The 24,685-nt window shown below is 44.6% G+C and overlaps 2 protein-coding genes across 2 annotated transcripts in view; both read left to right on the forward strand.

Annotated features, from left to right (window-relative positions):
• Positions 1-9,057: 9,057 nt before the first annotated feature.
• The window catches only part of LOC132517770 (zinc finger protein 77-like), a 30,727-nt gene continuing 15,099 nt past the window's right edge, over positions 9,058-24,685 (forward strand). The window contains exon 1 of the mRNA XM_060145607.1: positions 9,058-9,157. Coding sequence (XP_060001590.1) covers positions 9,155-9,157 — 3 coding nt within the window. The 5' untranslated portion in view covers positions 9,058-9,154. The remainder of the gene's footprint in view (positions 9,158-24,685) is intronic.
• The window catches only part of LOC132517769 (zinc finger protein 77-like), a 55,359-nt gene continuing 39,777 nt past the window's right edge, over positions 9,104-24,685 (forward strand). Inside the window, exon 1 of the mRNA XM_060145606.1 lies at positions 9,104-9,157. The gene's annotated coding sequence lies outside the window, so the exon portion shown is untranslated. The remainder of the gene's footprint in view (positions 9,158-24,685) is intronic.

Genomic DNA, 24,685 nt, shown 5'->3' on the forward strand with positions numbered 1-24,685 from the left:
TCGTATTGAAATTTTAAATATTTATTTACCTATTTATTTATTTGGCTATGCTAGGTCTTAGTTGTGGTACGTGGGATCTTCATTGCAGCATGCGGGATCTTCACTTGTGACATGTGGGATCTAGTTCCCCAACTAGGGATTGAACCTGGGCCCCCTGCATTGGGAGCATGGAGTCTTAACCACTGGACCACCAGAGAAGTCCCTGTATTGAAATTTTAATAATTTTCATTTTGCCCACTAAATACAAGTATACAGATCGTTTCAGTACATAACCAACATAATTACTGAGATAGCCTATGTTATTTTTGTCATACTTAATGCTAGAAATCTGGTATGGATCTCACACATGCACCCAAATCAATTTTGATAGCTGTACAAGAGCTCAACAGCCATGTGTGGCCAGGGGTGCTCTAGTGGACAGTGCAGATCTAGACTCTGCCTGTCTCCTGGAGAGGACAGTGGAGACTAGAAAACTGGAACATTCTCTTCACATCAGACATCCTTGGGCTCTTTCTACTGGCAAAGCCCTCTGTCTCAGGCGAGTTGCTTCTCTATACAGCTGTAGCTCTGACTCATTCATTTGCTGAAAATCTATTTAGGTGATAATTCCTACTACATGCAGTTATAGAGATACAGCACTTGAGAAAAATTCTGAACCACATGGATCTTAAAATCTCACAGTGGAAGACAATAAGTAAATTGAATATTATCTAGATGAAGGGGTAAGTGCTGTAGGTAAAATACAGGACAATGAAGGCATTTGGAACTAGGAACATGAGCAAAGGGACTGGGGCAGAATGAAATCATAACTGACATAACCATCTGGGTAACATTGGAAATGGATACCGTGGCTTGGTTTTTTGTTTGTTTTTAATGCCACTGCGTTTTTAAACTATAAGGATTAGAAACAGAATGTTGTGATTTCACAAAATCTCTGGAAAGGTTTCAAGTGCTTGTTAACTTCACCATGTCCCACTGGAGAGACACTAGAATCAAAGTGTCCCCAGCCAAGAGCAGAAGCACCATCTACTCCCAGAAAAAGAAAGAAAGAAAGAACAGTACCAATGGGCTAAAAATGAACTCAAGAATCTGGAAAAAGAGAAGCAGAATAAAAGAAGAAAGCACAGAATGAAATGTGAAGGGCAAAATGAACTATATAAAAGGGAGGCTAAAAACACATCTCTTGGGAATTCCCTGGTGGTCCAGTGGTTAGGACTCTGTGGTTTCACTGCCAAGAGCCTGGGTTCAACTCCTGGTTGGGGAACCAGGATCCCACAAGCTGTGCAGTGAGTCCAAAACAAAAAACCGTACAAACCACATCTCTTAGAACTGATCAGATTGCAACCTCTGACAGTTTTTTTCAAGAAAAACAAAGCATGGGCAAATAAAGTTACAAATGAAAAAGCAGGCATAATTAGGGATGTTCTAGGGATTAAACACGAGAGGAAGGGAATGGTCTAAAATAAAATTTTAAAATATGAGTACTTCCATACTACTCAGTAGTCGAAAGTAATTTAAAGATAATAAAAGGGTATTTTCAAACATTCACAAAAAGGAAACAAAAATCCCAAATTGTTTTACAGGCTAGTTTTATTAAATATTAACGAGATCAATAATTCTGTGTGCAGAAAACAATTCCTTTTTCAGAGACATGCCAAGAGCAGAATAGTACAAATGAAAAAAATAAAGTATCATTAACAAACACAGGTGCAAAGTTCTATTAAAAATTAGTTCCCTAAATAATGAGTAATGTGCATAATCAAGCACAACCAAGCTTTTTTTTTTTTTTTTTTTTTGCCGAGCCATGGGGCATGTAGGATCCTAGTTCCCAGACCAGGGATCGAACCCGTGCCCCCTGCAGTGGAAGCATGGAGTCCTAACCACTGGACCGCCAGGGAAGTCCCACAACCAAGCACATTTTACTCTAGGAATGCAATAATGTTTAAAAATTAATCCATTTTATAAAACCAGGAACTCTACTCAGTGCTCTGTGGTGACGTTAATGGGAAGGAAATCTAAAGAAGAGGGGATATATGTACACGTATAACTGATTCATTTTGCTGGACAGCAGGAACTAACACAACATTGTAAAGCAACAATACTACAATAAAAATTAAATAGATTTTTTTGTAGTTTTCAGTATACAAAAGTTAATCCATTTTACTATATAATAGAAATGCAGAAAAATCATAATTCGTTGTCCTCAAATCCAAAACAATGACTATCATTAATGGACATAAAAATTTAATACATCAGAACTAGAAGGAACATGGCTACCTGGGGAAGATGGTGCATAAAAACACTGCAATGTTAAATGAAAAATCTGAAATAGTAAAACAGCTCTCTTGTCAAGAAGACAAGACACACAGAGTACCTTATTCTACACTGGACAGGAGGTCCTGGGAATCATTTAAAAAGAAAAGAAAAAGGTAAAATGACAGGACAAGAAAAAAGCTGAAGTATCATTATTTGCAGGTAAGATTTTGTAAGTAAAGATTCAAAGATTTTACAGATCAATAATTAAAATCTATGCTTGCACCTAACAAAGACACTAAGAAAAATGCTCAAAAATGAGTTTACTTCTATGTACCGGGAACAGTATATTTTTTTAAGATACCATTTAAATCAGCATCAACATTACATGCAGAACAAGTCTAAAAAAGGTTTTGTAAAACATGACGAAAACAGTAAAACATTATTAAAGGAAATTAATGGAGAGACATACCAAGACCGTGGATCGCAAAGTTCAATACCGTAAAAGGTGTAGATCCACCCTCGAATTCATCTACAAGTTCAATGTAATTGCAACTCATTCTTTGTACTTGAAATGCTGACTCTAATCCTAGTTTTTTACATGCGAGAAACTCAATCCCATGGGCACCAGAATCCATCCATTTAATGAAAAATACCTTGAATGTCTAATAAGTGCTATATACCCTCCCCCCTGTGGTTGCGATAAACGAATGAGAAATTAAAAGATCCCCTCATTTAAAGCCTCATAGTTTAGGAAGCTTGGTGAGTCACTAAAGAAAAAGCAGGGGATACAGGGGGACCCCCCCACCCCGCGACCAAGGGCGGGGACTCTGGCCGGGACCCTGGGGGAGGGGCGTGGAGACCCCGGCCCGCGTCAGCTTCCAGCTGGTTCCTGCCGGTTCGAACCAGCCCCTCGCAGTCTCCGACCCGGTCAGCGCACTCACCATCTCCGCCCCGCTCCGGACTCTGCCGGAAGTCCTTCCCGCGGTCCCGCGGCCCCGCGACCTGGGCAGGTGAGAGCGATGGGGAAGATTAACCTCGGGCTGCGCGGGGTATCGGCACCTGCACCACTGCCGGCCGAGAACGACCCCCTACATGGGCTGGGAGCGTGCCCGCCCCCCGGCCCTGATTGGACGGTGTTCCGGGCCCCGCTCCCTGATTGGATAGAATTGGGATTCCCCGCACTCCGATTGGACGGTTCTCCAGGTAATCCCTCCCCATGGGGACTCTGATTGGGTAGTTTCCCGAGGCACGCAGCCTGATTGCACAGCGCTTCGGGCACCACTTTTGGAGCCTCTGAGGATAGTGCTACAGGCCCCGGTGCCCCTGATTGGGCAATTTGAGTCTCTGCACCGACCCTGCCTGGGAGATGGGCGGGGGCAGGGATCACGTGGAAAAGCCGGGCGGAAACGTGGATTCTCAGCTTCTGCCCTGTCTTTGTCAGGTCTTCTACCCTGGACGCGGAGCTGCCTTCCCAGGATGTGGCCTCCGAGCAGAACTCGCTCCGGGCAGGTCGGACTTGGCGTCAGCCCGCAGCTCGACGGCCCCTCTTCGTCCTCCTTTCTGGTCTTGGATGTCCTGACCCAGTTTCCACGCGGAGCACCCCGTGTCTGGAGGCGGGACTGGACAGGACGCGGGAGACCGGTGACTTCCAGGGTCAGGGGTAGACTTGGGGCTTTAGGGACCACGACCTCTAGTATATCAGCACCTATACTGAAAATTGATATCGTTGTGTCTGAGTTTTCTGGGAAACCGTATTTTTTCCACTTTGGTCTCGAAATCTGATTTTTTTTTTTAATGCACTTAGATCTGATTCTGGTTTGCTTCTATAAGATTTCATTTCTGTCATTTTAGCGTATGATCAGGATTTTTCTTGTCAATGTTCCCATTTATATTCTTTGTCCTTCCCTCCGTTATTTTCTCTATTATTTTTCCTTTGTTTCGCCGCGCGGCTTGAAGGATATTAGTTCCCGGACCAGGGATGGAACCCATGCCCCCTGCAGTGGAAGCGCCCTGTCCTAACCACTGGACTGACAGGGAATTCCCTTCCCTCCGTTATTTTGTTTAAAGTCTGTGCGGAGGCACCCCTACTCCTCCAGCTTCTGTTGCCATAGGTCTGCAGGGGTCCAACACCACCCTCTCTCCATTCTGCAGATCTAATCCATCAATTAAAAAATCAGTGACATTTTCCCTGTAAGAAAACATCCCCTCCTCTCTCTCCCCACAGTCGGACACCTCGTGTTCTACTCCTTGGTCTCAGTGTAAAGGTCTCTCTCTCACGTGACCTTTTGAGGAGTCCCCCGGAAGCATTATCTCTCCTTTTGTTAATTGCTCTAATAGGAGTCTCTCTTGCATTTATACTCCCCATTTTCTGTGAGTTTATTTGGTGCTTATTGTCTGTCTCCCCTACGTAATTTCAGCACAATTGGAAAGAAGTCTGTGGCCTTATTTCACAATCTTAGCTGCTAGAGACACTGCCATTATTATTATTATTATTATTATTACTAAATTTTCTCTGATCGATTTTAGGCAATGACTGCCGGGCCAGGCTGCGACTCATTGAAGGTGTTTGAGAGCACTAAGTAAAGAGGAACTGATATCAGTAGGACTTCCGACTGAAAGGAACAATCAAACAAAACAAATATGTCTATTTTCACCTCAATTATTTATCATTGCTTTAATCTGTAATAAGATCATGTCAGAATAGACAATGAGCCGTATAAAGGATAGGAATAAATATTGTGATTGGAGGTGATAACATTGCTTTCTTGAGAAACTAAAGATGAAACAACTATAAAACTGTTAGAACTATTGGCAATTTACTAGTTACTGATTAAATATATATGATTTACATCATAAAATACATTATTGGACTAAAATTGCATTTTCTGGGAAACTATATATTAGATACTGCAGGATAGGCTTAATGCCATGTACAGGATACATATAAGAACATTTAAAAGTGTTTCCTGATGAAGTGACAAAGGTGTCACCTTCATGGATATATAAATAACATTGTTGGATTGAAGACTCCTCAGTTCAAAGATGCAGGTCTCTCTAAACCTAGCCATAAAATTTAGAGAAATTTCCAACCAAATTTGCATCAAGAAGTACTTTATGCCTCATAATAAGGTAATTATAAAAGAATTTCTGAAAGTAGTGCAAGGAGTAGGTAGGCAAATATAAATGAAGAATGAGGAAGAACTTCTGATCCGATCACCAGTTAAAATAACAAATGAGTACAAATAATTGAAATGGCCCTCAGAAACAAGGAATTATCTGACTCAAAATAACAATAGTGCCATTGTTGAGAAATCTTGGAATGAACATATACACCCTTGAGAGTCTATAAACAGACACAAGGATATAATAAAATACTGTATATGATGATTTATGGCAAGAGATGATTCAATCTCAGCCCTCTTTCTACTACATCCACATAAATTCCAGATGAGATAAAGATTTAAACTTAAAAAAAGAGGGACTTCTCTGGCAGTCCAGTGGTTAAGACTCCACGCTTCCTCTGCAGGGGCACGGGTTCTATCCCTGGTTGGGGAACTAAGATCCCACATGCTGCAGGACATCTACGCCTTTGTGCTCTAAAGCCCGTGCGCCGCAACTAGAGAGCTTGTGTGCCACAAGTACTGAGCTTGCATGCTCTGGAGCCCATGCGCCACAACTAGAGAGAAGCCCATGCTGCAACAAAGAGTCTGGGTGCTGCAATGAAAGATCCCGCATGCCACAAGGAAGGTCCCACGTGCCGCAACGAAGACCCAATGCAGCTAAAAAAATACCAGAAAACTAAAAGAAAACATCAGTAAGTATTTCTGTATACTTAGGGAGTGAAAGTCACGACATCCAAAGAAAAACTATAAATAGAATGATGACAAGATTTGAAAAAATAAAGTAAAAACGTCATAAATGATAAGATGAAAGATATAATAACTTGGAAATGTTTTCAATGCTGTCATAGCAAAATGCAATATCATTAATAATTTTTTTTTTTTTGGCTGCATTGGGTCTTCGTTGCTGCGCAGGGGGCTCTGCATTTGGGGCGAGCGTGGGCCACTCTTCTTGCAGTGCACGGGCCTCTCATTGTGGTGGCTTTTGTTGCGGACCACGGGCTCTAGGCACACGGGCCTCAGCAGTTGTGGCTGGTGGGCTCTACAGCGCAGGCTCAATCGTCGTGGTGCACGGGCTTAGTTGCTCCGTGGCATGTAGGATCCTCCTGGGCCAGGGCTTGAACCCGTGTCCCCTGCATTGGCATGCGGACTCTTAACCACTGCACCACCAGAGAAACCCTAATTAATAGTTTTAAAAGCGCTTATAAATCAGAAGCAAAATGTTGAAGTCCAAGAAAAATGTGCAAAGCCTGTGCACAGAAACTTACAAAATCATAAATTACAAAATGCCCTATAAAAATAACGAAAATAGATTACTTCCTCAGGCTCAGGATGGATTGTAGAAATAGATACATTTACTAACCACTAAAATTACCATTTTGGTTTCCTTGAGGCATATTGTTGGGGAAAGATCAAAGAGATGCTTCTAGAACTGTTCCTTAAGATAGTAAGCCTGAAGCAGCACCTCACTCATGGAGGAATTTCAGAAATTAGTATTGCCATCAATATACTGAGAGATGCAGGGACTGTTTTTTTAACTACCTTTTCTTTAATTTGAATGGTTGTTATAAAAGCTATGGAGGTTGAGTTTGGAATATCACAATCTTTTTTTTTAAGGTTTTTAATTTTATTGAAGTATAGTTGATTTACAATGTGTTAATTTCTGCTGTACAACAAAGTGATTCAGTTATATATATATACATTCTTTTTCATATTCTTTTTCATTACGGTTCATCACAGGATGTTGAATACAGTTCCCTGTGCTAGACAGTAGGACCTTGTTTATTTTATCACTGATACATTATTATTGACTAAAGTCCATGCAGGCTAGTGCTGGAGTTCCAACCTCAAAATACAACCATATGTATTTTAATTGGCAAACAACCTGATACCTTATGAACCACATACACCCAAATCTGGTCATATGATTTAAAACCTATTTGCAGCAGAACCATCTCATCATCCTTCTGGGCAACACCTTGGACTGTTGGGAGCTTCTAGATTCAGCCACCCATAACTGAGGCTTTAATTGTGCCAGTTAAGTCCAATGATGGCAGATTCAGAGAGGCTGCCATCACCCTTGCTAGCTGTGCACCTTGATTTGAAAGGTATTTGCAAGTCAAGCTCCCAGGCCCACAACTGCCATTGAATTCTGCAAGTGGCTCAGCCACTATGGCTCTACCATAGAGCCACAAAAATTGGATGCATGTCAACCCAAATGGGTATCCACTGGGAAAGGATATCCCAGTGCCATATCACCCTGGGCAACATGGCCCTAGAACCAAGCTCTCAGGAAGCTGCAGGATTCATCATTTTAAAAGTATGTTTATGGGATTTCTCTGGAGGTCCAGTGGTTAGGACTCCATGCTTCCACTGCAGGTGACACGGGTTCGATGCCTGGTAGGGGAAGTAATATCCCACATGCCCCATGGTGCGGCCGAAAAAATAAAAGTATGTCTAATAAAAAACTAATCTATACTTAAAGAGAAACTTTATTCACAAAGATTGTTGCAACAGGGCTGAGGCTCGGATCTCAGCGATGTGTCAGCCTCTCCAGCCACAAAGAAAAGGGCTTTTCTCGTCTATGTGAGGAAGGGAGGAGGGAAATTGGGCTAGTGAGGGCGGTGCATGGACTGCGGGTCAGTGTGGCTGGACTGGACAGGGCTCCCTGGGTGGCCTATTCTCTGGAGAAGCTGACCAAGAACTTGCTCTGAACCTCAGGGTTGCTCAGACGTGGGGGCGACCCAACGGTACCCCCCTCCTGTGGGGAGGGAGCCTGATGCTCTGGGGTAAGAAATGGGACACAGAGAACTTGGTCAAGCCCAGATATGCGGGCGGGTCAGGAGGGCGGTAGGTGTCAAAGGTCACACGTCAAACCCGGCCGGATCCTGCCTTACAGGCGAACGTTTCTTTGTTCTTAAAGGGCACAGACACATGGTGACCTTTGATCCCGGGTCGACCATTGACCCTGGAGGTCACCAGCCTCTCCCGGCCCATCTTGTCCAGTCCCGACTCTGGACAGGGGTCTCTCCGCGGGGAAACTGAGTCAGGACGTCCCGGTCCGGGTCCGTCTGCCCGGGAACAAGTTCTGCTGGGAGCCCACGGCCCCGGGCTCGAAAACAGCACTTCTGCCCGGCTTAGGGACCTGACCAACGTCCCAGCTTATCACTGAGGCCTTAGGGACTATAACACTGTCCAATCAAGGGAGACGGGGGCGGGGCCCGGGAAATAATCAGAAGCGCTAGGGTGGAGCCCGTGAAACTGGGCGGAGGGACGGGGAGGGTCTGAACAATTGTCCAATCAGAACCCGGAAGCTTGTCCGCGCACTATACATTCAGAGTCCTCAATAGGGTGAGTGCCTGGAGTACCGTCCAATCAGAACGCCGGTTCCCGGATAACAATCCAATCAAGGATTGCGGGGGCCGGTTCTGGAGTCCTTTTCTAAAGGGCTCCGGGGGCGGGTCACGGAGTAGCGTACACTCATAAGCCCCGGGGAGGGGAGTGCTTGGAGCACCGTCCAATCAGAGGGCGGAAGCCCGGAGCTCCGTCCAATCAGGGTCGGGGGTGGGTGCCCTCCCAGCCCTCCCAGCCCTCCCAGCCCTCCCAGCCCTCCCAGCCCTCCCAGCCCTCCCAGCCCGCGCAGGCGTCGCTCTCGGCGCATCTCGGCGCGCCTGCGCACCTGCGGGGCGCGGACCCAGGTGTCCAGTGTCTGTGGCTGTCACCGGCCCAGATTGCGGGGCCGCGGGAGAACGCCCTGGACACCCAGGACCTGGGCGGAGATGGTGAGTGCGCGGGCCGGGGCCAGAGACGGAAGGGGCTGATTAGGACCGCCTGGGAGCTGAGGCAGGCCCGGGTCTTCCGCGCCCGCTCCCCTGGATTCCGACCCGAGTCTCCCCCTCGGCCGCGGGGTGGGGTCCCGGCGTCCTGTCTTTCCCGTCCTCTCCTGGGGGGCGGGGGAGTCCCGACCTGAGTATGCGTCCCTTGGGGGTCCCAGGGAGGACCAGGTGACCCGGGCAGTGGTCAGGGGCGGGGGTGAGGGAACGCGCCGTGACCTGACAGATAAAGTCAAACCCTTATTGGGTAAGGAGAAACTTTATTCCCGTTAAAAAACAGAATCCAACTGAGTACATTTTGAAGCTCTTACGTCTGTATGCAACAATTCATGAATCTGGCAGCTTCCCATCCAGCATATCTATAAGGGCGCTGCCAGGAGCTGTACGGAATGAAAGTCTTCCACAGGCAGAGGGAGCGGGGCAAAGAAAGTAGCGAAAAGTGGATTGTCTGTGGCCAGGTTACTCTACGGAGGGCAGGGGTCTGTCAGGCAGATCACTTCACTGTGCTGACCAGGTAATTCCTGACTGACTGGTTTCAGATTCCGTTTCTGGGAGAGGCTGAAACTGTAATTAAGTCTCTGTTTGGTGATTTGGGACTTAAAATAACCGATTCCGTTTGGGGCTGTGGTCTTGTTTTTAATATTCCAAAGACTTGGAATAGGGACAGGGCTCGGATACCACAAATGTTCCAGGGTCTCAGACTAAACAGAAAAGGGCTATGGGTGAGGAGGGTGAGAGCAAGGCTGTTTGACAGAATGGGGCGTCCCTGTGGTCAGCGCATTCTCAGCCCGGGGTCGGGGAGGGGGGCCCGAGGGGAGGGTTTGCTCTGCAGCTCAGTGCTTCTCAGTGGGGGCCGGGGGGAGGGAGTGGTGACTCAAAGTCAGGGGCCTGTGGGTAGACAGGAGCCTAAGTAAAGTTTGAGTAAGAAATGGGTAATTGTGAACACTGGGTCAAGCCAGTGTCAAATAAAAATCCAAATTTCCTAAAGGCAGACTTTCATTCAAATGATTTCCTGCAGGGGAGAAGGGTCTGCTGCATGAGGCACAGGGGGCTTTGCAGGAAGGGGGACATCTGACCCCAAGATCTGCAAGTGTCTCAAGAGTTGGGCAAAGAGTTTCTTTTACACAGAGGCTTAAACAACACCAGGAGGGACCAGGTGTGATGCTCGGATAGCAGATCCCTGAGGCCAGCCTGTCCTTAGGGGTCTGTCGGCTGGCTGCGGTGAGGCCAGGTCAGGGGGAAGGAGAGGAGCTGAACCAGAGTTTGGCCAAAAAGCATTTGTTCTGTTTGGTCAGTGGGGGGAACAGTTCCGCTAATCACTGATGAGGTGGAGATGGGACTTTGAGGGGACTGCGTCTGGCCTTGTCCTGGATAAACAAGGGGCTTCCGTGTGAGTCTTATCTGAGTCAGGTGGGGCACGGGGGTGGTTTCTTGCAGCCTGCCGTTTTCCAGAAGACCAAAGGGTGGGGGGTCCTTTCACCTTCCATCGAAGTTTCCAGGAGCACAGGGCTCAGGGAGGGTTCAGCATTGTCCCCTGACACCTGTGAGCAGCCTCCTCTGGGTCCAGCTCAGCACTGATAGCTTCCCCTGATCCAGCTTCCGGTTTCAGCAAGTGTAAAATTCTGCATTCTTTTGCCTGGTTTCTTCTCCTTAGTGAGGGTAGTAAGCATCTCAGGTCTTTGTCCTTTCCTGCTGACTTGTATTATTCTGGGCCTTTGGGCCTTAACCAGAGATACCTCTGGGGAGAAGTGTCTCAGTACAGAAAATGTTTTCTCTTCCATTAGAATTTCAGGAAATACAGGCAGTCCCACCCCTTCATGTGAAATGGGTGGAGAGATGGATTTAAAAGATTCAGAGAAATTGTAATGACTCTTCCATGCAAAGTGCAGAGTTCTGACACTGTCTGAATCTGGTCCACTAACTATTATTACCTGGACAACAGAGGTGAATGGAAATTCTGTGGAATGTGACCAGTGCTACTGAGACTTGCTCACTTCTTTTTAGATGAGTTACAGCTCGTCATCATGAGGATATTAGTGAACTGATGCCTGTCTTCTGAAAGGGATGAGCAGTATCCTGTTCCTCAAATCATAAAAGTGCCCCAGAATTTCCCTCTCCTACATTATCCGTGAACGCAGGAGGAAGCAGTGATCCTGCAGGTTCTCATTTACACACTGAGACAGGGGTCTTTGTCTCCTGTGAATGACCCACAGTGCTTGAAGTAGATGCATCATCTGGTGCGGGGACAAGCTGAGCCTGTGAGGGAGGTGAAGGAAGGTGCTCTGGGCTCTTGCTGCCACCCCTCCCCACACATGTGGCCTCCAGACTGTAGAACCACCACAGAAGGAGGTGTTTATGGCATGAGCATGGGGTAGGGGATCCACCTGCAGAAGGGCTGGGGGTGGTTTGTCAGCCGAGGTTTTGTTGTCCTCAGCTGTTTCCTGATCTTTGCTTTTGGCCTCATCCAAGGAGTTGGTGGATTGAGTGTGATGTGTGCACCCTGAGTGAGTCTGTGAAGGTCAGACGTGGGGAAGGCTCCTTGGGCTCAACTGCTGCTGAGAAGGTTGATGAATTGGAGAGCTTCTCTGGGTCAGAACTTCAACTTGAGCGTTTCCTCTTGGGTGAGAATTGAGGTCCTCAGGAGGGGGCATTTCCACACTGATCTCAGGCGCTCAGTCCCTCCCCCTGCCCTGGGGGCGCCCAGCCAGGCTGTGTGTCAGCAGGCGGATCCCAGCCCCCCAGCTCGGGTGGCTTTGACCTTCTGACTTGGGGTTTCCTGGTGCACCGTGGGCAGCAGGCTGCTGATCTGAGCGGCTCACACTTGGCTGCGCTTCCCTTTTGTTTCTTTGATGGAATCTGGTGCCCTGTGACTCAGTGTGAGTACTGAAGACTTTTGTTCCGTTACTTGAAGGTGTAGATATTTATTCCCTTGGTCAGTTGGTAGCACTTCCCAGTGAGCGGCCCCCAGGGTGCCCATCATCCTGGTCTTTTTGGTATTCTTTGCAGCTTTACACCTGTTCCTCATCACCAAGCAGCATTTTGATTTTGCTTCTGCTCAATCTGCCATAAGTGAATATGACCCGTACCACACCAGTAATGGCACACAGAATGCTTCTACGTGGTTCTTGGCCCCAGTCTGTTTCACATGTCCTGGTTTCAGAGGAAGGGAGTGACCAGGTGGTATCCTCCATCCAGTTCTGTGGGGATTGGGTTGTCTCATGGTTAGTTTTGATTTATCAGCCGTGCTATTATTTATACTCCTTGATTTTTGTCTCCAAATGCCAGTGCAATATAAATTTTTATGTGTGGAAGGAAAATTGAAGGACTGTAGATTATGGATATTTTCAAAATACTAGGAAGTGTGGATGGCGGGCTGGAGTCTAGTGTTGATTCTACGCCATTTCCAGCACTCGGAGTATTACTGACCAGGGTTCTCGGACTTGAATCAACAGAGGTTGATAAGAGGCCAGATAAGAAATTCCAATCAAGGCTTTATTGGGGCTCCTGCGGCAGCAGGAGGGAGCGAAAACAAGCAACAGGTTTCCTTGCTCACTCTCTGAGGACGGGGTGGGGGTGAGCTGCGTTCTCTTATATTGGGTGGGGGGGCTCTAGTCCAGCAGCTGTGCCGGAGGGGTGGCTTGGGTGGTGTGCCCACCCCCTTGGTGGTGCTGTGTGCCAGGTGCATGGGCAATACCCTGCTTCTGCTCCGGACTCCTCAGGAGTGGCAGTTGGATTATTTGGTCTTTTTGTATCTTCTTGTTCCTAATTTGCCCCAAGCCTGCCGTGCAGTTTGTTTAGTCCCTTATAGTCTCTTTGTATCTTGTTGCTGGAGGAGATGTTTGTCCAGTTGCAGGCACTGCAGCAAAGCTTCCAGGTTCCAGCCTGGCTCAGGAGTATCCAGCTTAATTTTGTCCATCATAATATGCGAAGTGGGATCTCCTTGTGATTGTATATTGGTTTTTACTGTTAACCATTGGGGTTGAGCACTTCTTATAAATGGTGTTCGTCTTCTGTGAAATGGTTTTCAGTCATTTTCTCACCTGTAATTTATTTGTATATTTACTGATTTATTATACTTTCTTTACATACTCTGGACATTCAACCTTTTTCATTTCTCGGTATGGCAAATATGTTCTCTCAGATTGTGGTTCATCAGTTCTCTCTATTCTATTTGATGGACACGTCTTAGCTTTAATAGACTTGACATTCTCCATCTTCCTTTGTAGCTTACTCTATTTTTCCTCTATAAGAAAACTCCCCCGACTGTCGAGTCATAATGCATTTACCTGTAACTTCTCAATGTGTTCTACTTTCGTCTCTCATAGTTAAGCCCACAGTGAATTGGTTATTGTATATGCACTTATAAGGAAAAAGATTTCTTATTCCCCTGTAGATATCCAGTGGTCACTGCCCCATCAAAGTGTCATCATCTGGCCCCTGCCCAGCATCAAGTGCTCTGGCGTAGATCCACATGCTGAAAACATGTGGGTCTCTTTCAATGTGTTGTGGTTTTTTTCCATTGGTGTATTTGTCCATCCCTCTGTTAACACCATCCTGTCCTAATCACTGCAGCTTAAGAAGTTTCAATGTCTGTTAGGAAAAATCCCACCACCTTGTTCTGTAGAAAGTCTTGGCTGTTTTAGAAGTTTGTCTTCCATTTCAGTTTTTAAAAGTAGTTTTTCTTAAGTTCACACGAAACAGAAACAACCCCCAGACCAAAACCCAAAGCAAACCTTCAATGGAATTGAAGATCCAGTGGAATTTTCTTAAACTCTTGACCTGTTTGGGAGAAGCTGACGTCATGGTGACATCAAGTCCCCTTACTGAGAATGTGCCCATCTCTCCATTTATTTCATTTTACTGTGGGGTCGTTTGATAACATTTTGGACTTTATCCACAAATCAGCTTATATCCTTTATTAGACATAATTTAGGACTTAAAGAAAATTAGTTTTGTAGCAATTAGTTTTAAAGGTCTAATATTTAAATTTTTTACTTTTTTTTTTTTTTTTGGCCGTACCGTGCAACATGTGGGATCATAGTTCCCCAACCAGGGGTCGAACCCTCACCCCCTGCATTGGAAGCATGGAGTCTTAACCACTGGACTGCCATGGAAGTCCTGAAAATTTTTACTTTTCAATTGCTTGTTTCTAGTGATTCAAAATACACCAAGATTTATTTTTATGAGTTTATATACTGGAAACTTACTAAAAATCTCATTCTGTGATTATTTTCATATTCTTTTGGGGTGTGACATACACAAACATTTGAGCAATGAATAAAGGTAAATGTTTTCTTCTATTACAATATTTTTTTCCTGGTGAAACTTACTCTATTAGTGTCCCCTATTAACAGTTTTTTAAAATCAAGCATGTACTACAGGTCAGCATTAGAGAGATTTCTGTGTCTATTATTATTGAGAGATCAGGGTGATAAATACATTTGAATACTTGAAAAGATTCTCTGAAAAGAAACAAAACTTGAAATGTGGTTTTATGACAAACCATTTAGAAGACCTCAGTTATTAAACAACTAAAAACACAGAACACAGATTTCCTTGGTGGTCCGGCAGTTAACACTCTGCGCTTCCAATGCTGGGGACACGGGTTCAATCCCTGGTCGGGGAACTAAGATCCCACACACCACGCGGTGCAGCCAAAATAAATTAATTAATTAAAAGTAAAAAAAAAAATAAAAACACAGAACAGAAGATAAACAGGCATTCACCAACCTCATTGTCTCCAGCACATGACATGTGACATATTAAGGCATCTTTTGCTCCCATCCTGGTATATTCAGGTTAAGAGACAGGCTTTAAATAGGAACCAGCACTTCTGCTCAAATGCATTGGGCAGATTTGTTTTTTATATTCTCGCATTCCACACACCCTGAAAGCTTTCGTGATGAAGCACATCTTGACCCAGAGCAACACAGTGGTGTACACAGATATCTGTTTAGTAAAGAGGAGCAGTTCCCCGTTAAACAGTAGGAAGGAAGGAAAAGAAGATGATGTAAAAAAGTTCCAAGACTGGTATTTCAGTTGCTCTCAAGAAATTTATGCTTCAGTGATAAGGAGATAGACGAGATGAAGACTTGATTGACGATGAGGTTCCATTAACTTGGATCCTCCTGGGGAAGAATTGTTCATTGGTATTTTGCTGCATTGGGATGAGAGTTTGAAAAGCACTTCATACTCCTTAAAAAGCAAAAATCACATCCACTAGAAAAAGATCATTTAACTTAATACTGATTATTTATTATTTCCCGTATTTGACCATTTTCAAAGCTCAACAGGCTCCATAAAGTACATAGAAGAGTGACCTGTTCACCTGTTTTTTTTGTTTTGTTTTTGTTGTTGTTGTTGTTTGTTTTTTGTGGTACGCGGACCTCTCACTGTTGTGGCCTCTCCCCTTGCGGAGCACAGGCTCCGGACGCGCAGGCTCAGCGGCCATGGCTCATGGGCCTAGCCGCTCCGTGGCATGTGGGATCTTCCCGGACCGGGGCATGAACCCGCGTCCCCTGCATCGGCAGGCGGACTCTCAACCACTGCGCCACCAGGGAAGCCCATGTTCACCTGTTATTAAGGCAGGTGTGTGAAAATAGTGTACTAGAACTACATCTTTCATGAACTGTCAGCTTGCAACATTTATTTATTTATTTATTTATGGCTGCATTGGGTCTTCGTTGCTGCGCACGGTCTTTCTCTAGTTGCGGCGAGCGGGGGCTACTCTTCATTGTGGTGCACGGGCTTCTCACTGCAGTGGCTTCACTTGTTGCGGGGCATGGGCTCTAGGCACGTGGGCTTCAGTAGTTGTGGCTCACGGGCTCTAGAGAGTAGGCTCAGTAGTTGTGGAACATGGGCTTAGTTGCTCCGTGGCATGTGGGATCTTCCCGGACCATTGCAGTGGCTTCTCTTGTTGCGGAGCATGGGCTCTAGGTGCGCGGGCTTCAGGAGTTGTGGCACACGGGCTCAGCAGTTGTGACTCGCGGGCTCTAGAGAGCAGGCTCAGTAGTTGTGGCCCACGGGCTTAGCTGCTCCGCAGCATGTGGGATCTTCCCAGACAAGGGCTCGAACCCATGTCTCCTGCTTTGGCAGGCGGATTCTTAAGTACTGCGCCACCAGGGAAGTCCCTCATGAAGTATTTTGAACCCAGTTTCCTTTTTTCTTTTAAAGGCTTATTACTTACTTACTTATTTTATTTATTTTTGGCTGCGTCAGGTCTTAGTTGCGGCATGCGGGATCTTTCGTTGTGGCTCTCGGGCTGTTCGTTGTGGTGCTCGGGCTCCTCTCTAGTTGTGACGCACAGGCTCTAGGGCACATGGGCTCTGTAGTTCGTGGCACATGGGCTCTAGTTGAGGCGCATGAGCTTAGTAGTTGTGGCTCGTGGGCTCTAGAGCGCAGGCTCAGTAGTCGTGGTGCGTGGGCTTAGTTGCCCCGTGGCATGTGGGATCTTAGTTCCCTGGCCAGAGATTGAACCCGTGTCCCCTGCATTGTAAGGTGGATTCTTTACCACTGGACCACTAGGGAAAATCCCCCGTTTCCTTTTGAAAGGACGCTCTTTCCTTGCTTTCAAGTCTGAGGGCAAATCATCACATTTAGGGCCAGTTGTGTTTAAAGACTTACGAGATTATAGAAGATATATGTTGGTCTCTGCCCCTGGCTCCTGACACCCCTCTAATCTCCTGGGTCATAGAAGTGCCTTTTGTTCTAATGAGATGACTCTGGGCTCATGGATGCCTCCTGGATGAGGTCAGGTCACTGGAAAGACAAGCCATAATAAGAAGCTTGGAACTGTCAGCCCCACATTCGCTTAAGGGAGAGGGCTGAAAATGGACTTGATGACCATTCCTGCCTCTGTGATGAAACCCCCACAAAATCCCAGTTGTTTGGAGTTCAGAGAGCTTTTGGGTTGGTGACCAGGGGTAGGTGTGGGGAGGGTGATGCCCAGAGAGGGCATGGAAGCTCTGTGCCGCTTCGCACATTCCTCACCCTACTTGTCCCTTCATCAGGATGTTCGTCTGTATCCTTTATTGCATCCTTTATTAAATTGGTGAACGTGGGTAAGTGCTTCCCTGAGTTTTGTGAGCCACTCTGGCAAATTAATGGAACCCCAGGAGAAGGGGTCGTGGGAACCTGTGATCTATAGCTGGTAGGTCAGAAGAAGCACAGGTGACAGCCTGGTCTTGAGACTGGCGTCTGAAGTGTGTGTGTGTTTGGGGGTTGGGGTCAGTCTTGAGGGACTGAGCCCTTAACCTGTGGGATCTCTCCAGGTAGAGTGTATCAGCACTGAGTGAAAGCATGGGAAACCCAGTTGGAGTCACAGAGAATTGCCTGGTGTGGGGAGAAACCGCCACACACTGGAGACCAGAAGTGTCTGAAGTGAAGTGTTCTCTGTGAAGGAAAAGAGACACACAGGGAAGAAACACACAGTAGGGAAAACTGTTTTTTTTTCCCCCAGCACAGAAGAAGGAAAAACTACTTTTCCCTCTATGAGGCTTCACCACATCATCAACCCAGCCCGTCCTCAGGGAGGTTCTCCTGGCTGACTCCGTGTATCTGCCAGCTCTCGATTCTGGGCTTTTGAAAGTGGTTCTTTTTGTCTTTTTTCTTACTTGATGCAGCTGCGATAGGAGTTTCAACAATGATGGTAAGGCTTATGGATGGTGCAGGGTAATGGGCGGACTCTTCTCCAGGAACTGTCCTTGGCAGATACAGACAATACCTAGGTGGTGACGGTTCCTAAATGAGCCTGGCTGACCTGCTCTGCTTTAAGCTGGCACATGGAGGAGTCTGGGGCCATGTTTCTATTCAGGAAGCCTCTATTATTAAGGTAGCTTTGGGATCACCATTTTCACTCTGTTGTATTGAAAGGAGACCAGGGACTTCCCTGGTGGCACAGTGGTTAAGAATCCACCTGCCAATGCAGGGGACACGGGTTCGGGCCCTGGGCCAGGAAGATCCCACATGCCGTGGAGCAACTAAGCCTGTGGGCCACAACTACTCAGCCTGCGCTCTAGAGCCCACGAGCCACAACTACTGAGCCCACATGCCACAATTACTGAAGCCCACGTGCCTAGAGCCTGTGCTCCGCAACAAGAGAAGCCACCGCAGTGAGAAGCCCGTGCACCACAATGAAGAGTAGCCCCCACTCGCCACAGCTAGAGGAAGCCCACACGCAGCAACGAAGACCCAACGCAGCCAAAAATAAATAAATAAAATAAATAAATTTATTTTAAAAAAAAACAGAGTTACAGATGTAGAAAACAAACTTATGGTTACCAGGAGGTAAGGGGAAGGAGGGATAAATTGGGAGACTGGGATTGACATATACACACTACTATAGATAAAATTAACTAATAAGGGCCTACTGTATAGCACAGGGAACTCTACTCAATCCTCAGTAATGGCCTATATGGGAAAAGAATCTAAAAAATAAAGAGTGGATATATGTTTATGTATAACTGATTCACTTTTCTGTACACCTGAAACTAACACAACAGTGTAAATCAACTATACTCCAATCAAAATTTAAAAAAGAGGGCTTCCCTGGTGGTGCAGTGGTTGAGAATCTGCCTGCCAATGTAGGGGACATGGGTTCGAGCCCTGGTCTGGGAAGATCCCACATGCCGTGGAGCAACTGAGCCTGTGAGCCACAACTACTGAGCCTGCATGTCTGGAGCCTGTGCTCCGCAACAAGAGAGGCCGCAATAGTGAGAGGCCTGTGCACCGCGATGAACAGTGGACCCCGCTCGCCGCTACTAGAGAAAGCCCTCGCACAGAAACGAAGACCCAACACAGCCAAAAATAAATAATTTTAAAAAAATTCTAAAAAGAAAAAAATTTCTTTTCCCTTGTGACAAGAACTCTCAGGATTTACTCTGTTAGCTTTCATGTATAACATACAGCAGTGTTAATTATATTAATCATGTTGTACATTACGTCCTGGTGCTTATTTAACTTGTAACTGGAAGTTTGTACCTTTTGACCACCTTATCCACTTTCCACTCCCCCAACCCCTTGCCTCTGGTAACCACAAATCTGATCTCTTTTTCTATGAGTTTCTTTGTTTCTTGAAGTATAATTGACCTACAGAACTATGTTAGTGCCAGTGCACAAAATAGTGATTCACTATTTCTGTTCATTACAAAATGATCACCACTGTAAGTCTAGTTACCAACTGTCACCATGCAAAGATATTATTATTGATTATATTCCCTACACTGTACATTTTATCCCAGTGACTTATTATTTTATAACTTATAAAGGAAGTTGTTACCTTTTTAAAATTAAATTTATTTATTTATTTATTTTTGGCTGCATTGTGTCTTCGTTGTAGTGCGGGCTTTCTCTAGTTGTGGTGAGCGGGGGCTACTCTTCGTTGCAGTGCGCAAGCTTCTCATTGTGGTGGCTTCTCTTGTTGCGGAGCATGGGCTCTAGGTGCGCAGGCTTCAGTAGTTGTGGCTCGTGGGCTCTAGAGTGCAGGCTCGGTAGTTGTGGCGCATGGGCTTAGTTGGTCCGAGGCATGTGGGATCTTCCCGGACCAGGGCTCGAACCCATGTCCCCTGCATTGGCAGGCAGATTCTTAACCACTGTGCCACCAGGGAAGCCTGGAAGCTGTTACTTCTTAATCTTCCTCAACTATTTCAGTCATCCTCTCAACCCCTTCCCCTCTGGCAACTGCTATTTGTCTGTGCATCTCTGACTCTGTTTTGTTATCTTTGTGCATTTGTTTTGTTTTTTAGATTCCACATATAAGTGAAATCATATGGTTTATGTCACAAATGGCAAGATTTCTTTATTTTATATGGCTGAGTAATATTCCATTATATATATATATATGTATATATACATATATATACATATATATCCATATCCATTCATCTATCAGTGGACACTTAGGTGGCTTCCATATCTTGGCTATTCTAAATAATGCTTCAATGAATATAGAGGTACCTGTATCTTTTCAAGTTTGTGCTTTTGTTTTCTTTGGAAAAATACCCAGAAGTGGAACTGCTGGATTGTGAGGTAGTTCTATTTTTAATTAAAAAACATTTTTTTAATTGGAGTATAGTTGATTTGCAATGTTGTGTTAGTTTCAGGTATACAGAAAATGAATCAGTTATAAATATACATATGTCCACTTTTTAAAAAAGTTCTTTTCCCGTAGAGGCCATTACAGAGTATTGAGTAGAGTTCCCTGTACTATAGAGTATATTTTTAATTTTTTGAGGAAACTCCATACTGTTTTCCGTAGCAGCTACATGAATTTGCATGCCCACCAATAGTGCACAAGGGTTCCCTTTTCTCCACATCTTCACCAACACTTGTTACCTGTTTTCTTTTTTTTTCTTTTTGCGGTATGCAGGCCTCTCACTGTTGTGGCCTCTCCCGTTGCGGAGCACAGGCTCCAGACGCACAGGCTCAGCAGCCATGGCCCACGGGCCTAGCCACTCCGCGGCATGTGGGATCTTCCCGGACCGGGGCACGAACCTGTGTCCCCTGCATCGGCAGGTGGACTCTCAACCACTGTGCCACCAGGGAAGCCCCACTTGTTTTCTTTTTGATAATAGCCATTTGACAGTTGTGAGGTGATATCTCCTTGTGGTTTTGATGAGCATTTCTCTGATGATTAGTGATGTTGAGCACCTTTTCATGTGCCTTTGGGCCTTCTGTGTGTCTTCTTTGGAAAAATGGCTGTTAAGGTCCTCTGCTTATTTTTCAATTGAGTTGTTTGTTTTTGTCTGAGTTGTGTGAGTTCTTTATATGTTTTAGATATCAATCCCTTACTAGACATATCATTTGCAAATGATATGTCATTTTCCCAGTCAGTAGGTTGCCTTTTCATTTTATTGGTGGTTTCCTTCACTGTGCAAAAGCTTTTTAGTTTGATGTAGTCCCATTTGTTTATTTTTGCTTTTGTTTCCCTTGCCTGAGGAGACATATCCAAAAAATATTGCTAAGACGTGTCCAAGAGCATCAAGCCTATGTTTTCTTCTAGAAGCTTTATGACTTCAGGTCTTATATTTAAGACTTTAACCCATTTTGAGTTTGCTTTTGAGTATGGTGTGAGAAAGTAGTCTGGTTTTGTTTTTTTGTTTTTTTTGCATGTAGCTGTCCAGTTTTCTACTTATTAAAGAGGCTATCTTCCTCCCCGCCCCCGTTGTATATTCTTGCCTTCTTTGTCATATATTAATTGACCAAATAAATGTGTGTTAATTTCTGGGCTTTCTATTCTGTTCCATTGATGTGTTTGTTTTTGTGCCACTGCCATACTGTTTTCATTCCTGTAGCTTTGCTGTATAGTTTCAAATCAGAGAATATGATACCTCCAGCTTCATTCTTCATTCTGAAAATTGTTTTGGCTATTTGAGGTTTTTTGTGTTCCCATACAAATTTTGGAAGTGCTCATTCTAGTTCTGTGGGAAATGCCATTTGTATTTTAGTAGGGATTGCCTTGACTCTGTAGATTGCTTTCAGTAGTATGGTCATTTTAACAATATTTATTCTTCTAATCAATGAGAACAATAAAACTTTCCATTTCTTTGTGTCATCTTCAGTTTCATCAGTGTTTTATAGTTTTCTATGTACTGTTCTTTTACCTCCTCAGATTTATTCCCAGGTATTTTATTTTTTGATGCAGTTGTAAGTGGAATTATTCTTAATTTCTCTTTTTGATAGTTTGTTGTTAGTGTTTAGATACTGAACAGATTTCTGTATACTCATTTTATATCCTGCAACTTTACTGAATTCATTTAATCTAACAGTTTATTTATTTATTTATTTAGTTTTGGCTGTGTTGGGTCTTCATTGCTGCGTGCGGGCTTTCTCTAGTTGTGGCGAGCAGGGGTTACTCTTCGTTGAAGTGTGCGGGCTTCTCAATGTGGTGGCTTCTCTTTTTGTGGAGCATGGGCTCTAGGCACATGGGCTTCAGTAGTTGTAGCACACGAGCTCTAGAGCACAGGCTCAGTAGTTGTGGCGCCCGGGCTTAGTTGCTCCGTGGCATGTGGGATCTTCCCGGACCAGGGCTTGAACCCGTGTCCCCTGCATTGGCAGGCAGATTCTCAACCACTGTGCCACCAGGGAAGCCCCTAACGTTTTTTTTTGTGTGTGTGGCATCTTTAGGATATTTTCGTATAGTATCATGTCATCTGCAAACAGTGACAGTTTTACTTCTTTCTTTCCAATTTGGATTCCTTTTATTTATTTTTATTTTCTGATTGCTGGGGCTGTGACTTCCAATACTGTGTTGATTAAAAGTGGCGAGAGTGGGCATCCTTGTCTTGCTCCTGATCTTCAAGGAAATGTTTTCAGCTTTTCACCATGGAATATGATATTGGCTCTAGGTTTGTCATATATACCTTTATTGTGTTGAGGTATGTTCCCTCTATACCCACTTTGTTGAGAGTTTTCATCATACACAGATGTTGAATTTTGTCAAAAGCTTTTTGTGAATCTACTGAGGTGATCATATGATTTTTAATCTTCAATTTGTTAATGAGTTCTATCATGTTGACTGATTTGCAGATGTGGAACTATCCTTGCATCTTTGGGATAAACCCCACTTGATCATAGTGAATGATCCTTTTAACGTATTGTTGATTTTTGTTTCCTAGTGTTTTGTTGAGGATTTTTGTGTCTATGTTCATTAGTGATATGGGCATGTAGTTTTCTTTTTGTGTGTAGTATCTGTCTGATTTTGGTATTAGGGTGATGCTGGCCTCATATAACGATCTGGGAAGCATTCCTCTTCAATTTGTTGATATAGTTTGAAAAAGATAGGGATTAACTCTTCTTTAATTGTTTGGTAGAATTCATCTGTGAAGGTATCTGGTCCTGGACTTTCGTTTGTCAGGAGGTTTTTTTTTGTTTTTAAATTACTGATTCAATTTCATTACTAGTAACTGGTCCACTCATGTCTTATGTTTCTTTTTCTTTTCTTTTTTTAAAAAATATTTATTTATTTGGCTGCCCCAGGTCTTAGTTGCAGCATGCAGGATCTTTGTTGTGGCATGTGGGATCTTTAGTTGCAGCATGTGGGATCTTTTAGTTGTGGCATGCAGGGTCTTTAGTTGCAGCATGTGGGATCTATTTCCCTGACCAGGGATTGAATCCAGGCCCCTTGCACTGGGATCAAGGACTCTTAGCCACTGGACTACCAGGGAAGTCCCTCTTATATTTCTTTCTGATTCAGTCTTGAAAGATTGCACATCTAGGAATTTATCCATTTTTTTATTAGTGAGTAATTGTTTGGCGTAATCTCTTATGATCCTTAGTATTTCTGTAGTTTTGGTTATAATTTTTCCTCTTTCTTTTTTTTTTTTCCTGAGTTGGTTGCTTTTTATTTCTGTTTCCATGCAGTCCCTAAATTGAATATCTCAAATTCACTTTGGAGGTGAGATTCACATCTTACTTTCTACTAGAGAAAATCCACAAATTAGCACAGGATAGGAATCTCTCCCTGACTCCAAAGGCAGGGCAGAGGGACAAGTCCGGTACAAGTCACTGATACATTCATGATTTCCCCTCCTTTGTTTGGCCAAGGTTAAATTGTTCTATATTGTACTGACACAATGTTATACATAAACACCCAGGTTACAAACCCCTTCCTTCCCTTCCCCCAATTTACACATACCCTAATTTTTTTTTAACATCTTTATTGGAGTATAATTGCTTTACAATGGTATGTTAGTTTCAGCTTCACAACAAAATGAATCAGTTATATATATACATATATTCCCATATCTCTTCCCGCTTGTGTCTCCCTCCCTCCCACCCTGCCTAACCCACCCCTCCAGGCGGTCACAAAGCACCGAGCTGATCTCCCTGTGCTATGCGGCTGCTTCCCACTAGCTAACTACCTTACTTTTGGTAGTTTATATATGTCCATGCCTCTTTATCGCTTTGTCACCGTTTACCCTTCCCCCTCCCCATAGCCTCAAGTCCATTCTCTAGTAAGTCTGTGTCTTTATTCCTGTTTCACCCCTAGGTTTTTCATGACATTTTTTTTTTAATTCCATATATATGTGTTAGCATACGGTATTTGTCTCTCTCTTTCTGACTTACTTCACTCTGTATGACAGACTCTAGGTCTATCCACCTCATTACAAATAGCTCAATTTCGTCTCTTTTTATGGCTGAGTAATATTCCATTGTATATATGTGCCACATCTTCTTTATCCATTCATCCGATGATGGACACTTAGGTTGTTTCCATCTCTGGGCTATTGTAAATAGAGCTGCAATGAACATTTTGGTACATGACTCTTTTTGAATTATGGTTTTCTCAGGGTATATGCCCAGTAGTGGGATTGCTGGGTCATATGGTAGTTCTATTTGTAGCTTTTTAAGGAACCTCCATACTGTTCTCCACAGTGGCTGTATCAATTTACATTCCCACCAACAGTGTAAGAGGGTTCCCTTTTCTCCACACCCTCTCCAGCATTTATTGTTTCTAGATTTTTTGATGATGGCCATTCT

The sequence above is a fragment of the Lagenorhynchus albirostris genome, chromosome 3 (genome assembly GCF_949774975.1).
Source record: "Lagenorhynchus albirostris chromosome 3, mLagAlb1.1, whole genome shotgun sequence".
NCBI lineage: Eukaryota > Metazoa > Chordata > Mammalia > Artiodactyla > Delphinidae > Lagenorhynchus > Lagenorhynchus albirostris.